The sequence below is a fragment of the Acipenser ruthenus genome, chromosome 22, assembly GCF_902713425.1.
Source record: "Acipenser ruthenus chromosome 22, fAciRut3.2 maternal haplotype, whole genome shotgun sequence".
Taxonomy (NCBI): domain Eukaryota; kingdom Metazoa; phylum Chordata; class Actinopteri; order Acipenseriformes; family Acipenseridae; genus Acipenser; species Acipenser ruthenus.
The window spans coordinates 28,571,102-28,587,076 of NC_081210.1; the positions used below are offsets into that span (position 1 = coordinate 28,571,102).

Consider the following 15,975-nt stretch of genomic DNA (forward strand, 5'->3'; position numbering starts at 1 on the left):
TGAGGACCCCGATAAAAAGATACTCTTCCCATAGAAAAATACAAACTGAGAGAATGTGAGTGAGTGCTGAAATTGAATTGGAAGTAACGAAGATTTAACTGACCAAGAAACTCAACATTTAAATGCTTTTAAAAAGAATGACACACAGCCATCACCTTCAATATTTAGGCTCCCATTTACAGTCCCAAGTTAATGCCCTCTACCTTATTCGACTGGCTAAACAATATGCACCAAATACATCAAAGTCCTAAATTATTGAAGAAAAAACAACTTGAAAAGTTTATTTAAATCTATGCAGCAAGCAAACATTAAATGCAGCAAAGCATGTTGCTCTTCCAAAAAGCAAAACAATATAATACAATTGCATTGCATACATATGTGTGCATGGTTAACAAGCAGAACTCACCAAAGTCCAGCAGGAAAACTGTAGCAACCACCAGGATGAAAAGCAGCCTGACCCTCATGGCTGAGTGAGCGGTTTACTGCACACTAGTTTCACTCACTGCCACTGTTTGCCTCCTCAAGAGGATCACTGCGTTCAAAAGTTAACTTAGAACTGCTGTGAAAGATGACACAACTACACAGCAGCCCACAGATCTTTAGGAGACAGGGTAGAGAGGAAAAACCCAAACACTTTGCTGTGTTCCAGTTTAAACCAAATTCATTTTCACAGCAGCGTGCCACAAACACCACATTCCTCTGGCTCCAGTCAATGAGACCATTCAAGCCTGTGAATTGCAGAGGAAACGAGCTGGGAGGAGAGAGAGGAGGTTGCTTCAGTCAGCTGAGCGATGGCATCACATTACCTATAGTATCTAGGTTTGCACTGTCTACTAGTATGAAGTAGGTGTGATTCACTGCTTGTGAATTAAGATTGCAGGACTTTAGATAAGAATCAAGGTCGAGTGCATCGGAACAGCACATGCAATCTATGAGTCTTTTGCACATCAGCGCTGCAATAGATATACAGCACAGTACAGTGTCAGTGTCATTAAAAAGATTCATTTCGCAAAACTATTTACTACACATTGTTCAGGAACAAAAAAAAAATGTAGGAGTAAACCAGTTTTGCATTTCTATATAGAGACTCAATGCATTATCTGTCACAGTAAAATGTGACTGTGATCATTATGTAACATGGATAATCAGTGACTGGAAACGTGTTGCCGTTACCCTATATGTTCCATAGCATAAGGGTTTGACTGTGCTGCTGCTTGAGTCAGTTCTGTTTGTGCTTTGCACTGAATTCCTTTGGATTAACTGGGCTGAGCTGTGATTAAGAAGACTGAGGTAAGGACCTGTGAATGAGCACATTGTCTGCACCCCTGAACCTCAGCATGGAAGTAATTTCAATCTGAGCTTGTGTTTGCCTGTACCGGTGCTTTCCTTGGCTAAAGAATTTGTGTCCTTTTAACAGTGTTATAAAAATATAACCTTTTCATTTCTGAAAGAGAAGTGTGCTATTCACATCTAAACAGTATGCAGTCTGCTGGTATATTTTTCTAACTCTGCATATAAAACACGACTTTAGATAATTATTGGATTTGTCATTTTTAACCCTGATGCTACTAATGTTTCTAGGGGCAGTCAATAAAAACGGAATATTGTGATTGATAGTATTCCTCTTTTACACTTTAATGGTTTTCGGTTTTACATAGCACACAGTGCCACCTCAGGTCAAATGTGTTAACTGCACGAACGTTGATGCTTTCAATGTAATGCCCTGTAATGTACAATGCAACACATGCAGCAGTGCCAGAATACACACAGTGTATTAAACAAAAGAAGAAACAGATATTGAATGCCCTGTAAGCAAGGACATCCAAAACGAAATTCATATATTGAGTTACACAGATACATTATTAATTTTACATGATTGGAATACAAATACTGTGAGCACTTTTCATTTGAATTTAGTTAGATTACATTAGTTACATTAAGTATATACTACATTTTACATGTTTTACATTTAACAGTTCCAACCAATAGTGTTGCATGGATGTTTGGAATGTGTGGTCGCCGCCCGTGCACTCGTTTACCAAGGGGTCATGTGTGCCAGCATAAAAGGGGACGGAGAACTGTAATCTGTTCCTTCGCATTTGGTTTGAATTGCTAGAACCGAGAAGGACTGTGAGAGACCTGTATTGCAAAAGGTGTATGGTGAGTGTTGTGTTTTGTTTGTTTGTAATTGTCTTGTCTTGTACGTTACTAGACAGCTAACACAGTTCCGGAGCTGTCCCCAAGGTTCCAGCACTAAACCGGAACATCACTTCACCATTGTCACGACAATAAACTTGTATGACCCACCACGAGCACTACTGCACGCACCCAGGACTGGTGACCGTGTCTGGATTATTGCGGGCGGATATTATTGTTTATTATTTGGGACTGCAATCCCCTTGTTATATACCACGTGCGGTACACATTGTTGTGTACTGCCAGGGGATTACTGTTTGGTCGCCAGACCTGGAAATTATAAATAAAACCTTTTCCAAACCGGATTACAATTCTCTGTCTGCTTCATTCATGCACTGCATCACTCCTGCACCTGTATCCACTCTGTCACACATCTCATATGCTAATATATTATTTATTATTAAGGCATTAGATCGCTTGTTATAAACTGCACTAATAATGGGGTTCACAATTTTAATGTGGGGTCTTTGGGACCTCATGATGCCTCACTGCATGCCTCTGATTGCAGCACTATTAATCATAAAGGACAACAGAATACCTACAGTATCACATCTCAATGATAAATATGCCTTTAGAATCCCTGCTAGAATGCCCTGGATTAAGAAGAATGCAGTACAGTATGTTGCAATGGAACCCAGATCACTTAATGCAGTATGTAAAAGCTATACAGGCATATGCAATGCTGGTATGAGCAGCACTTCTGTTCTCCAGGTAAGTGGTTTATTATTCTTTCACTGTAACTATCCACAAATAGTTCACCTGATTCTCCTGTGTTATTCTGTAGAGGCTAGTACCCTACCGGCCTGATATTATGTGTTCAAGATTGGGTCACCTCTCCCCAGGCTCTAGCTGAGATACTTGAAAACGGTACCATGCTTAATTGTATCAGTCTTTTAAAAGAGAATATCATGGGTTTGTATGGGCTGTGGTCCCACACTGAGGATTGTCAAGTATTCCATTGAAATCTGTCTTTCTGCCTCCATTCATTTTCACCGTCCTGTTAACTAACCCTCTAGGTTGTTTAACACAAGCTGTAAAACATCTCTGCTCTAAATGTACCACATTCACCATCTGTGCAAAAACAAATGCTTGGTTTTATAATACTGCCTTTAAAAGTAAGAGACCACAGTGTTTGGTTTGGTTTTTGTAGGAATGCCCCACATTATTCTGAATTAATATAATACACATAACTAGTAAAACATTTTAGTGTCTTAATAGGTTTATAAATATCCCTTGGTACTAAAGGCCTGGTACAAAGATTTTCTTCACTGAGGTCTTGTTGTTTACCAGTGTGATCTGAACTCAGCTCTGTGCATTCCCTGTGATATGAATACATGCTGTGTTTTATATAACACTGCAACCATAGGCCAGACAAGCTGAAAGGAGGAACAAGTCCTTCGCAGCCTGCTGGGGTGCTTGATACTGGACTAAACTGTGGCCTACAAATGTGGAGAGCTCACAACTGCTTCCCCTTTAAGGTGTTTTTAGTTTACCTCTACCTGTGCTAAGATTTTTACTTGGCACTTAGCAATTGCAGAATGCCATTATTTCTTTTAAAGGGACAGTCTCTAATTTGTCTCTGATTCCATTCGCTCTGGATCTCTCATGTTCAGAAGCGATGCTGTTTCATAACGTCTCCTCTGATTCAATTCCTTCAGATCTCTCATGTTCAGAAGCGATGCTGTATGATTACGACTCCTCTGATTCAATTCCTTCAGATCTCTCATGTTCAGAAGCGATGCTGTTTGATTACGTCTCCGTCCAATGCGATTGTGTCAATCTTGACCCGGTCCTGGACTGGGGGAAGCTTTGTTCTATACTCACTATGACGAATCCCATAGCCGAAATAAATGAGGAATCCTGGAAGAATATAAGGTAAGAGAAAGTGTCTTTCAGTGATTAATAGTAATGACACAGCTAGTGGTGCTGAACCAGCTGCATTCAATTAAACAATATTATGGTCTAGAGGCCTAGCCTATACACTAGGCCCTTAAACTAATACGATTGCACCAACACCAGACTTTCTTTCTTGGGTCTACATGTTACCCACAAATGAGTGACTGGGAATAAGGATTGCAGTTTCACTCACAGGTAAATGATCTACTAAGTTTCAATATCATCAATTTTATTGAAAGAACAGATAAGCCACAAACCAATTCCTGCTTCATGTTACCTTAAAACATTTTTTTTTTTTTTTAAATCTAGAAATTTTAATGGGATGAGGTGGAAAAGCCTGGCAATCAGGAAACATTCCAGTGTTCAGAACATTGGATTTGTTCACTAATACGAAGTTTAAGACAAACAATATCAAGACAAACAAGATGAAGCACACGAAGCAAGTGAATGTCATTTAAAGTTTCCAATCATTGACATTTTGGTGTCAAAGTTCATTGCCCTTACCTATCGCCATCCAGACAGCATATCGAATCCACGTGTCACCTCCGAGCTGCACCATCAGATACACATTCACAAAGACGCTCACAACAGGAAGCAGCGGCAGGAAGGGGACCTGGGAGGGCGACACAGTGAAGATAACAGTGTATGATGTGCAAAACACAACCGAAGCGTTCCAGGGTGGTATTCAGAGCAGCATGTCAGGCAGCTGGAAAAACAGAGCTCTAGAGGAGATTATCAGAAATATCAAAACAGCCCAGTGGGGGGTGAAGTTTCTGCCCACAAGCCTGGTGGTTGCACCCATATTTGGCCCGTCTAGACAGGATGCCCGTGAAGATAATATTTGTCACCCTTTGGCAAGGGGTCTGTAAAGGAAGTGACATCATTATTTTCGTGGCGTCTACAATAGACTCTGCTCTGGACTGCATCCTTACCATGAAGGAGGCTTTGACCGGGCTCTGGGGCTGTCTCCAGATGATTATGACGCAGAGGACGAGTAGCAGAAGAACAACGGTCACAAAGATGATGCTCCACACTTCCTTATCCAGTAGGGACTTTATTGCCTTTGTCAGCACCACGCTCAGGCCAGTGATTAGGACAGCTGCAAAGCAGTAATAGCAGATTCTGTCAAAAACAGTTCTGCTGCCGCCTAATAGATGATCATTTAACAGCTGGAAGTGATGAACTCCATCTGATGTGAACGTAGCAGCCCACTTACCTATCAGTACTGTCAAGTAAGACACCAGGGTGGATGTCTTATGAGTTGGGTATGGAGGGGGGTTTAAGAACCAAAGTTTGGACCCACCCCCTTCTTTCTTCAGATCATCTGGATCATCTTTACTGAAATCAGGCTGGTACCTAAAAATTGAAAAGAAGTAAATAATCTATTTACGTATTTATCTACCTATCGATATAAATACATACTACATATAATCTAGTATTTTTAAAATTACAATAAAAAAGTGAATGTGCAATGACATTTTTTTAAGGCTTAATATAGGCCAATGTTACGTTTAATAAAACACCAATATCCCTACCAAATGTTGGCTACACAAGGGACACCCCCTTCGATGATTACATGCGAAAGACACTGGCGCCAGGATACCCACCTGAGGATTAGGACACAAATGGCCACCAATGTATATGCAAAGAGAGTTCCAATGGACATGATATCGACCAGGGCCTTTAGGTCAAACAGGAGAGCCATGATAGCTGGGGAATCATTTGAAAAGTATTATTATTATTATTATTATTATTATTATTATTATTATTATTATTATTATTAGTAGTAGTAGTAGTAGTGGTAGTAGTAGTGGTAGTAGTAGTAGTAGTAGTAGTAGTTAGGGCTTTTCAACTCACACCCCAATGCATTCTGGTAAGTGTAGTCCTGCCGTGAAAGGTACCTGAGACAGGTCAAACATACCAGAATGCATTGCAATGTGAGTTGAAAAGCCTAAGCTGTCCCAAACAGTCCTAGTGTACACAGAGTCATATGGTAACCCTAGTAGTAGTATTAGAGTAGTAGTGGTATAATATAGTAGATGTTAAAAACTTAAATTATGCAACATCTGCCCACAAAAACCCTAATAAAGGAGAGATTTTGTCAGCAGAAGCAGATAACCAATTATACCAACAATAAGTGCTGGCTCAGCAAATACAAGATTTATATCTATAGACATGTCATAAGGAAAGTCCCCATAGCTCAAATCCCATTTACCAGCTACTGTTCCAGATGAGAGAGTTGCTATAACTGGACTCTGGCGTAAACTGACTCTAGCCAAGGCTTTGAAGAGTAATCCATCCCTGGCCATGGCAAAGAGAACCCTGGGCATCGGGAACATGGACCCCAGCAGGCTACAGCAGAAAGAGAAACACGAGCAGAGGGTTCGGGTTCAAAAAGAGAACTCAGGTACCTTAATACTCTGTTGATTAATAAATCAAGAAAATTAGGCGAAGGGGCATTTAACATCTCTGAAACTTAATGGCAACCAAGTCTCCGGTGCAATCCAAATAAACAGCGGGTAAAAAGAAAATGATATCTGGATGCAGCAGCTAGTCTCCATCAGTATTTCATTTAGACAGGTATCCGCGCTGTTTAGAAGCTATTACTGAATAAAGGACCTCATTTTCACATAGTCTAGGGTTCATACTGATCCAAAGGGAATGCAATGAATGCCTTTGATGGAAGAACTGAACATGTTAGATAGATTCCTCCTGTGAACTTGGAAGCATGCAACAGCAGCTCTCACCTTGTGGACAGGGCACAGAGAGAGCCCACAGCCACCACATACTTAGCCGGACCCCATCCGATATAGTCGAAGGCTACAGGCAGCGGGCTGTTCGTGCTGAGCAGGTAATACGGTTGCATGAGGGTCAGTGAGGCCGAGACGCCAAAGTAAGCCAGGAAGCAGATTACCAGGGAGGCGACAATCCCAATAGGGATGGACTTCTGGGGGTTAATCACCTCTTCCCCTAAAGAAGGATCGTGCAAGAAGGAAATGGATTCATAGGCATTACGTAGGCACATGAAGGGGGCTTGAATGCCATTTTTTTAGGGGATTTTATTTTTAAATTCCAATATATTCCTGAAGAATTTATTTACAGCAGTGTTCACAAATATTTAACAGATACAGTTACCTGTTGTGGCAATGCAGTCGAACCCGACAAAAGCGTAGAAACAGGTAGCGGCTCCAGCCAGAGTACCTTCGAAACCATATGGGAAAAAACCTCCCACACCAAACGCACTGGTGACATTGACAGTGGAGGACAGGTTCCTGGAACACACACAGATAATACAGAGTGATTTTCACAGGGCGAGAGCCCCCTTGCTTTTAGCTAACAGAGACAGTCATGTGTTCCAATTGACAGAGGCAGCACATCTCTGGAATTGTTGCACAGTGAATCTTTCCTGCTTTGATATGTTGATTTTAATATGAATAACATTATGGTGGACACAGTTCATTATCTCCAAAATACATGGGTAGGTACCACTGATGCAGTTCAAGGGTTGGGTTAAAGAGCACCAAGATGACACCATCATATTGGATGATTTCATTAAAATGAGGGCCCAGATGGGTGAACCTGGCTAAGGTTTCTGGATAAGGCAACCCTTGTGTTTTCTTTGGAAGGACGCTGTGTGTGTATGTTACAGTAATGGAATCGTAAATACCTGGCCTCTATTGTGGCGTTCAGAAGGCTGTCTTCACCAATTTGCCAGTTCTTGAGATCTCCTTTGATGAACCCACTGATAATAACAAACACTAGGACCAGGATGTTGATCACTGTGAAGACTTTGTTCACAATCGCCGACTCCTTCACTCCAAATGCAAGGAGACCTTGGAGGGAAAAAAAGACATTTCCTCTTAGTGGGGGAAGTGGAGACCACAAGCATTCCATTCACATGTATCCCTAGCAGTGGGGGTTCCTCCTTGAAAACCAGGTCTGCCTTTCATAACCTTCAGTCACGTGTGTCCTGAAATCTGAATAGTCACTGACCTGCTAGCAGCATGATGAGACCAGCGGCAAAGAAGTCTGGATAGGGAGCCAAACCTGGCAACCCCATTCCAGTGTGTTCGACAAGAAAACGAGCCATCTGATTGCCAAGCAGGTCATCAAAAGTGCCACTCCACGCTCTTGCAACGCTTGAAGTTCCTGGAAGGGTAAGGCAAAAACATAGACAATGTAGGGTTTAAGCCCTGTAGTGTTCTGGAAGGGATCCTTACAGTTTAATTGGCTCTCCTAACTTCTTCTACTACTGGATCCTGAGCATATCAATCATGCAAGGTGCTACATGTCACATTCTACACAACCAGAACATGTGTGCTGGAATGTCAACTGTTCCATGTTCTCTTCTTGTACAGTATTGCTGATGTTGAATGTATACTGCCTTACTCTGTGAAATTTGACATTGCACTGTGTTACTGAAGTTCAGATAAGTACCAATAGCTAACGCCAAGCTCATACTTGCCTATGACATAAGAAAGTATTAAATTCCATCCTGTGATGAATGCCCACAATTCCCCAACAGTCACATAGCTGTACAAATAAGCCGACCCCGTCTTGGGTACTCTGGAGCCAAACTCTGCGTAGCATAACCCGGCGAAGATGGAGGCGATGGCTGCGACCAGAAAGCAGATGATAATGCTGGGCCCTGCAGTCGCCCTCGCCACCTCTCCTGACAGCACGTAGACTCCGGCTCCCAGTGTGCTGCCCACCCCCAGGGCCACCAGGTCAATGGTGGTCAGACAGCGGCAGAGGTTGGTCTCTCCGTCTGCAGTCAGGGGCTTCCTGCGGGAGAGACTGTGCACGAATGACAGCACCTTCTTGCAAGGCTTCATGGTCTGGGGGGAAGAGAAAGCATTAGACTTCAGTTTCAAAACCCATCGAAACACAGCTGTAAAAAAAGTGGTATTAAAGTTCATTAATAACAAGGTCATGAAAGCGGAAAACAATCCATGAATTCAAAACGCTCAATCAGAATTCAAAGGTCAATCAGTAGACATTAGTACACGTTTTGTAGAATCATTTGTCAACTTGAAAGAATTTATAAAACATGCAAAAAAATCTAACATTATTCAATAATTGAAGATATGATCGGCCATGTAAAAAAATAAGTAGCTCAGCCAGCCGCCATGGCCCTGCGAGCCTTACTAAACCTTGCTGTGGTTGCGTCCATGAACACAATAGTTTTCAGAGATGAAACTATTTAGCTAATGCTGATCACCCTCTCATTTCACGCTCTGTGTGTCTACTCACCACAACCGTCCTGTAAACCTGCTCAGAGCTGCTCCCGGGAGAGTGAAGTCAGCAGGACTAAGAACTACATTTAAATCTCTTTATATTACTCCTCGGCAAAGTTCACAACTTTATTTGCATTCAGATATGTCGGCGTTGGTGACTTTCTGTTATCGTAGTACAGATTGTGCAATATATGGAATAATCTGGGGGTTTTTTAAGATAATGAAATGGCCCTTGATAACACGAAAACAGTTTGTGCTGCTGTTCTATCCTGGAAGGAGTCTGCTTATAGGCAGGACACACCCTGCAATGTAAAATAGCATCTCTCAGTTGCACACCAATCTGTCATCATCATCAGTGCAATAAGGATCACCTAAGATCTTGACTGTGCTTGTTTACAGCATTCAGAAAAACAACAACAGCAGCAAAGATGTTGTTTTGGACTTGCCGTGTGCTAAGAAGTTGAAATAGTTTTGAATGTTATATTTTTTACAGCACTGTGGAGCTTCCACCAGATTAGTCTTGTCAGTGTTTGTTGCTTCATGTAATCAGTCAAATGCACAAGAACTTTTCTTGCTGTAAATGGAGCATTCCGTTGTAGAATTCTGTTCAACAAACCATTAATAAACACAGTCCTGTATGCACGCAAAAGGGTTAATACATTATGTTCAGTCGGCAACTCTTCATGCAAATCACCAAAATCATCATATCAGGTTCTGCCATTTATTGACATGAAGTGTTTTGATTAAGGTGGCACGCATTGTGTAATATCTTAGTATCTTTCTTCTTTTATTTTAGTTTGTTGCTGATAACGGTGCTAAGAGTTCAATGTCAAGTGCATTACAATGTTACAATGACAATGTAATGGGAAGGACATTGTTCAAACTGATAAGAAGCGAAAGGGTGGGATTGTGTCCAGTGATTACGTGTTTCGTGGTTCTTGGATCGTTCTACAGTTCCTTATCTTCTTAACAAGATAATATCAGTGACTTCCATCCCCTGGCAATGCTGTAAATTCAACATTTAAAGCCCTCATTCACTAGAAAGAAAGTAGGTAACCATGCTGTTTGTCTTCACTAGATGTTGCAAATATGTGTAACATACAGGTCAAAATATACAGTACTTTACAGTTTTGCATGTACAGCAATAACAATTACCATTGTGCCAATAAAAACCTAACCTAATCATTTTCATGAAAATGTAAATTGTGAACTCCCAATTTTACAACCATTACAGCATCTCTAGGCTCGTAAGTCCAAGTCCAAGTCCACACAAAAAAAACCTCTACAATCTTCAGTGCTGTGATCAGTGTGGTATTGCACCTGGACCCCCATAGGATTACTACTGTGCTTGTCACATTGATCGCCTTCCCAGCAACTCCAATTCAGCCTGTGAAAGGGGTTTAGTGAATCCACTCTACTGCATGACACTGGCTCTAACACCCCCACCCCCACCACTGATTACCGCTAGCTGAAATAGGGTCCTGCTAGAATGAAAAGAAAATCCTGTGCGACTTACCTGCTCTCCCAAACCCTAGCTTCTCTGATTAGGCTTAATACTCTCTGTTCCTCTGGATCTTCTCCCTGCAGTATTCCTCTTCCTCTGGCATTGTTCTGTTTACTTTAACATCTCTGAAAAGCACAGCACATTTTTTCATTGGACCTGTTACATTTAGGAAGTCCATGCTACTAAAAAAGAGCTCTGCACACTTTAGCAGCCTTTTAGTTTGTTCTTCCACTACAGAGCAATACAGTATATTGTGCCATGAATAGGCTTTTCTTATAAAATAAATACATAAATAAATAAATAAATAAAATTGATACTTCAAATTAAATTACATTAGAACAAACATTAAACGTCCTACTTAACTCTAAAATCTCACTTAACTTAACATGTATATTAACCAAAGTGTGTTCCTACCTTGCCCTTTGAGATCACTGGTCCAGAACAGTTTCTGCATTTAATTGTAATGATGTAGTGGCTTTGTAACCATTAACACAGAAGTAAATGTACATTCACTTAGTACATGTGAGCATCTCATTTCAAAATGCAACCGAAAGACAAAAACCTCAGGAAAAGACTCCAAGTGTAACTCATTTAAAAGCTCAACCCAGAGTCAAGGATAATAATACTGCTTCAGTAGTGCCTGGATTGCTGCGTTATCAGCATTCCACACTGGGTTTATGCTGACTGATAATAGGGGAGTTGGCTATTGTGTAGCACGTTTTTAGTGTCCTGACCGCACATTACAGTAACGTGATCATACAAAAAAAAAGAGATTGAACCTTGTATTTTTCTGTACAAGTATATGGGGTGCTTTGTTTCTTTTTACCCCTTAGGAACTGGAAGAAATATATCTTCCTATAAGATAATCATCCTTTGACAGGTTATCAATCGAGTCAAAAGTCAGGTTCAGTTATCCAGCAGGTGAAGGCCAGTGCGTGCAGCTACAGAAGAGTGTGTTATTAGAGATAACGACAGCTCTCCATGGTCTGACCTGTGAGGTTCCTCAGGACCGTTTAGCCATTGCATGCAGTTACAGAAGAGTGTGTTATTGGAGATAATGACTGCTTTTCATGGTCTGACCTGTGAGGTTTCTAAGGACCGTTTAGCTGAGGGAACATGAAGCCCCTCTTTCAAGTAAGGCTTGAAAATCTGGTTCCAGGAGACCTGGAGACCTACTTTTAGGCAGCTTTGCTGTGTCAAACCTCAAGTCTCCCCTGGAGTGCCATGCTTGAAACCTAGTCTACTGAAACCAATTTCCAAGCCACAAAGTGGCTTCATGTTCCCTCATCTTTAGACTTATCATGCTTAGACCAGAATCCAAACTCAGACAAGCAACAATATCTGGTGTTTAACAAGACCTTGCTGTCTCTGGGACCATACAGTATCAAGCAGCTCCACTTCCTTCTGTCTACCCCTCTCCCTTCCAGTCAGCTACAGCAGTCTGTGTGATCACCTGGTACTGGTGTCTGTAGACCATCCCAGGAGGGATGTGTGCTTGTGGAACCTGACCTGGCTCTATCGACAATCCCCTGCACAGTCACTGCACAGATCTCAATGCACTACACTGGACTCACTGCGCAATGGGTTAACAACAAGAGCACACATATGAAATTGTGGTGATAAAGTCGCTTTAGCTCTAGCTGCTGCTGAGTAAACCAGCAAACACTCGCTCTTTGTGAGGTAGCAGGCTGCCCAGAGAGGGATTTTCATTGAAACTTTAATCTTTCTCACTGGGGGCCTCAACAAACTCGCCGTAGTGGCGCCCTACGTGGCACGGCTGCACCGCTTTCACAAGGAGGGCCTGGCTTTGAAATTCATTTCAAGGTGATTAATTTCACAAGCTTAGATTTATTGGATGCAGACCGTAGTACATTGTGAAAGCTGATATTTATTATGAAAACAACTTTTAATTAACAGCATTTTGGTGCAACTGCATATATATATATATATATATATATATATATATATATATATATATATATATATATATAGGTTTGATCAAAGATAAAAATGAGTTGTAATTGATTTTAAGATTATATCTGTAGGTTACATTGGATAGACCTTTTTGTCAAACCTCCAAAGCAGCCTTTACGAAAGTTTCCCATAGTAAAAGCATAGCAAAGTATAATAAAACACACTGAAAATAATAGGTAATCATTGAATATTAATGGGTAGCACTGATGATGGTCAATGTTTGACCGAAACGTCTGCACTTTGCACTTTTTGCACAGTATGCACATTGTGTTCGAGTCTGTCATTAATAAATACAGCTTGTTGTTTTTCATTGAATTCTGCGTTGGTATGCTTTTTTCCCCCGGTGTGCGGATCTGTTCTGGTGCATGCTACCTGTGTACTTATGGAGACTGATGCACCTGTTAGGTATTTCCTGTTGGACATTGTTTTTAAGGCGCAGTGAAATCTTTTCATTAAAGCATATTAATAAACATAGCGAACCAGGGTAAACTCTAGTAAATCCATACTCTAACCATGGGGAAAGCATGGGGGAAACTTGCAAACACACAGTGCAAACTTTTATAAGGGAGAGAATGATCCAAACATACCTATTATACAATGTGTCTTCTTTTCTATTACTGGCACCGCGGTAACAGGTTGACTTACATATTACATATGGAGCAGCAGTGTGGAGTAGTGGTTAGGGTTCTGAACTCTTGACTGGAGGGTTGTGGGTTCAATCCCAGGTCGGGGACACTGCTACTGTACCCTTGAGCAAGGTACTTTACCTAGATTGCTCCAGTAAAAACCCAACTGTATAAATGGGTAATTCTATGTAAAAATAATGTGATATCTTGTAACAATTGTAAGTCGCCCTGGATAAGGGTGTCTGCTAAGAAATAAATAATAAAATAATAATATTGGGTGAGGATTTCTATTGTGGGTAAAATCTCCAGCGCAAGAAAGGACTCTTCAAATGAGCCATCATGTAAGCTGTAGGACTCCTACCCACACCTGTTTCCTACTGGTTCTGTAATGTCGACTTCCCACCCTCACACTTTATATTTTTGACAATGAAATTCTGATAGAAAATTCTCTCTAGCTACATTTTTGCGAGACCACAGGAACTCACATATTTGGTACACATAGAATGCTGCATCACCCAAAGTACTACATTTGCAGCCAAATATTAAAGCCAGTAAAGTTTATGTATGAAAAATATAGATGACATATTTTTTGTTTTGGTTATAAAAAAAAAAAACCTGGCATAAGTGACCAATTCAGCATCCTCGGGTTATGGTTGAATTATGATAAAAATAACAGTTTAACAACACAATATGACAATATTTCACAGCAAAAATAAATACAACATATTAAATCAAATTCCATTAGATAACGAACAGAAATATATTTACATCTATATATATATATATATATATATATATATATATATATATATATATATATATATATATATATATATGTATTTTACCTTTACAGGAAAGCCAGCAGATTTTGGAATTAAGATGTCTTTATCCAGAGTCCAGGATTCTATTCAGTGCAGTAAATAGTTCAAGCTCTGTTTACTCTATAGTTGTGTGGATCGTTTAGTACAATATGTGTTAGCCCTGCCCCTTGAATTGCAATCCCTTCCCACTCACTGGGGTTGGCATCCAAGTGCTCTCACAGCAGCAGCCAGATCAAACCAGAATGTGCTTATTATTTCAAACAGGTCTCATATAATTAATTGTAAGGGGAAAAAATATTTAAGTATGGTATTTAAAAAAGTGCTTATGTGAACGGCATGTGCCCCTTCCTTCACAGTCCTCTTTAATTAGGGCATGGGTTTCTGTGTGTGGGATTGTTATGTGACCATTTACACTGCAAGGGCAAGGGAAATAATGTAGCAGGGAGCACAGCAAAGAGGGGGGCTCTGAGAAAAAAGGAAAGAAAAGACAGAACTGCTTGTTTGAACATCTGAAAATGGGTTGAAAAAAGAAAGAGTACTGATTTATATTTCATATTTTGAAATGCTAAAACAACTTAATAAATTCATTTACAAATGCTTCAGCCAGAAGAGTTTTTTCAATGTTTTCAATTGTGTACCGTAAAGCAAATTGTATTCACAGGAAAGAACTTTAACAGGAAGGGGGTCATCTTTGGGGTTCTGGGAAGCAGCAAAGTTAAAATGATTTGTTGGTAAACAACAACACTGCTACTGCAGTATAACAATGTGGTGGGATACCTCAAAGTAATGGAGCGATCCCTGTTAAATAAACAACTGTAGGTTTCACTTACTTACTTTTGAACCTTCCCTCCTGCTCCCCTCAGTAAATTACAAATCCATCTCATGGAACTAAGTGAGTGTAAGTCGGACCCATTCTGCTGAGTGCTGTGAGAGGTTGCTATGACCTCATATTACAGCAGGGGGCGATGCATTCCTCTTTTACAAGCTCTATAAAAGTGAAGGATTCCAAACATCAGCAGGCACATGGATCTGTTTGTCTCTCTGTCGGTGTCTTTCTATCTATCTGTCTGTCTCTATCTATCTATCTATCTATCTGTCTATCTAGCTATCTATCTATCTATCTATCGAGGTTTGAAAAGAGGTATATCTGCAGTGTACATTTTTTTTTTTTCGAGTAGAAGTCTTTCAATGCACAATGAGAATGTCTCAAGGGAGCCGTTCGTGTGAAGCGCTGTAAGAACGAAGAGATGCAGTATCTGGAATGTTTCGCTAGAGGTCAGGCTAGAGCCTCTCAGTAAAAGGCAAGGGTTGAGCACTGTGCTAACAGACTGGTCTTTCCACAGGGACTGGTATTTATTTTACTCATCTCAATTAGTTCATCTGGAGCGCTGGAGATTAGAGACCTTTCAGTGCATTCTGGTTAAATTCTGTACCCCTGGATGACCTAGTGCACATGTGTAAAGAAGTGAAATCTCCCTGCCTTGCACTGTTTCTACAGCATGGCCTATTCAACACACGTTTTACAGCACTCAAACTCCAGCTGTGTAGACCCATCACTCATCATGCAGCAAGCCCACCTGTCAGTGATTCAGAAGGAATCGTCTCTATATCTGTGTAGACCCATCACTCATCATGCAGCAAGCCCACCTGTCAGTGATTCAGAAGGAATCGTCTCTATATCATTCTGATGAGTTTCCAGCATGTCAGCATCACTCTTCCAA

The 15,975-nt window shown here is 40.7% G+C and overlaps 2 protein-coding genes across 2 annotated transcripts in view; both read right to left on the reverse strand.

Annotated features, from left to right (window-relative positions):
* Nucleotides 1-545, reverse strand: part of LOC117431432 (platelet-derived growth factor receptor-like protein) — a 4,177-nt gene extending 3,632 nt beyond the window's left edge. Inside the window, exon 1 of the mRNA XM_034052319.3 lies at nucleotides 407-545. Coding sequence (XP_033908210.3) covers nucleotides 407-464 — 58 coding nt within the window. The 5' untranslated portion in view covers nucleotides 465-545. The remainder of the gene's footprint in view (nucleotides 1-406) is intronic.
* On the reverse strand, nucleotides 267-14,406 carry LOC131699486 (cationic amino acid transporter 2-like). The gene is made up of 13 exons (XM_058996403.1): nucleotides 14,279-14,406; nucleotides 10,846-10,958; nucleotides 8,558-8,930; nucleotides 8,086-8,241; nucleotides 7,760-7,925; nucleotides 7,228-7,364; nucleotides 6,840-7,062; nucleotides 6,308-6,444; nucleotides 5,700-5,802; nucleotides 5,309-5,448; nucleotides 5,025-5,191; nucleotides 4,597-4,705; nucleotides 267-4,056 (listed from the first exon to the last, which is right to left on the reverse strand). Exons 3-13 carry the CDS (start codon nucleotides 8,925-8,927, stop codon nucleotides 3,926-3,928), a joined length of 1,839 nt encoding a protein of 612 aa, XP_058852386.1. The 5' UTR covers nucleotides 8,928-8,930; nucleotides 10,846-10,958; nucleotides 14,279-14,406; the 3' UTR covers nucleotides 267-3,925.
* Between the last annotated feature and the right edge of the window lie 1,569 nt (nucleotides 14,407-15,975).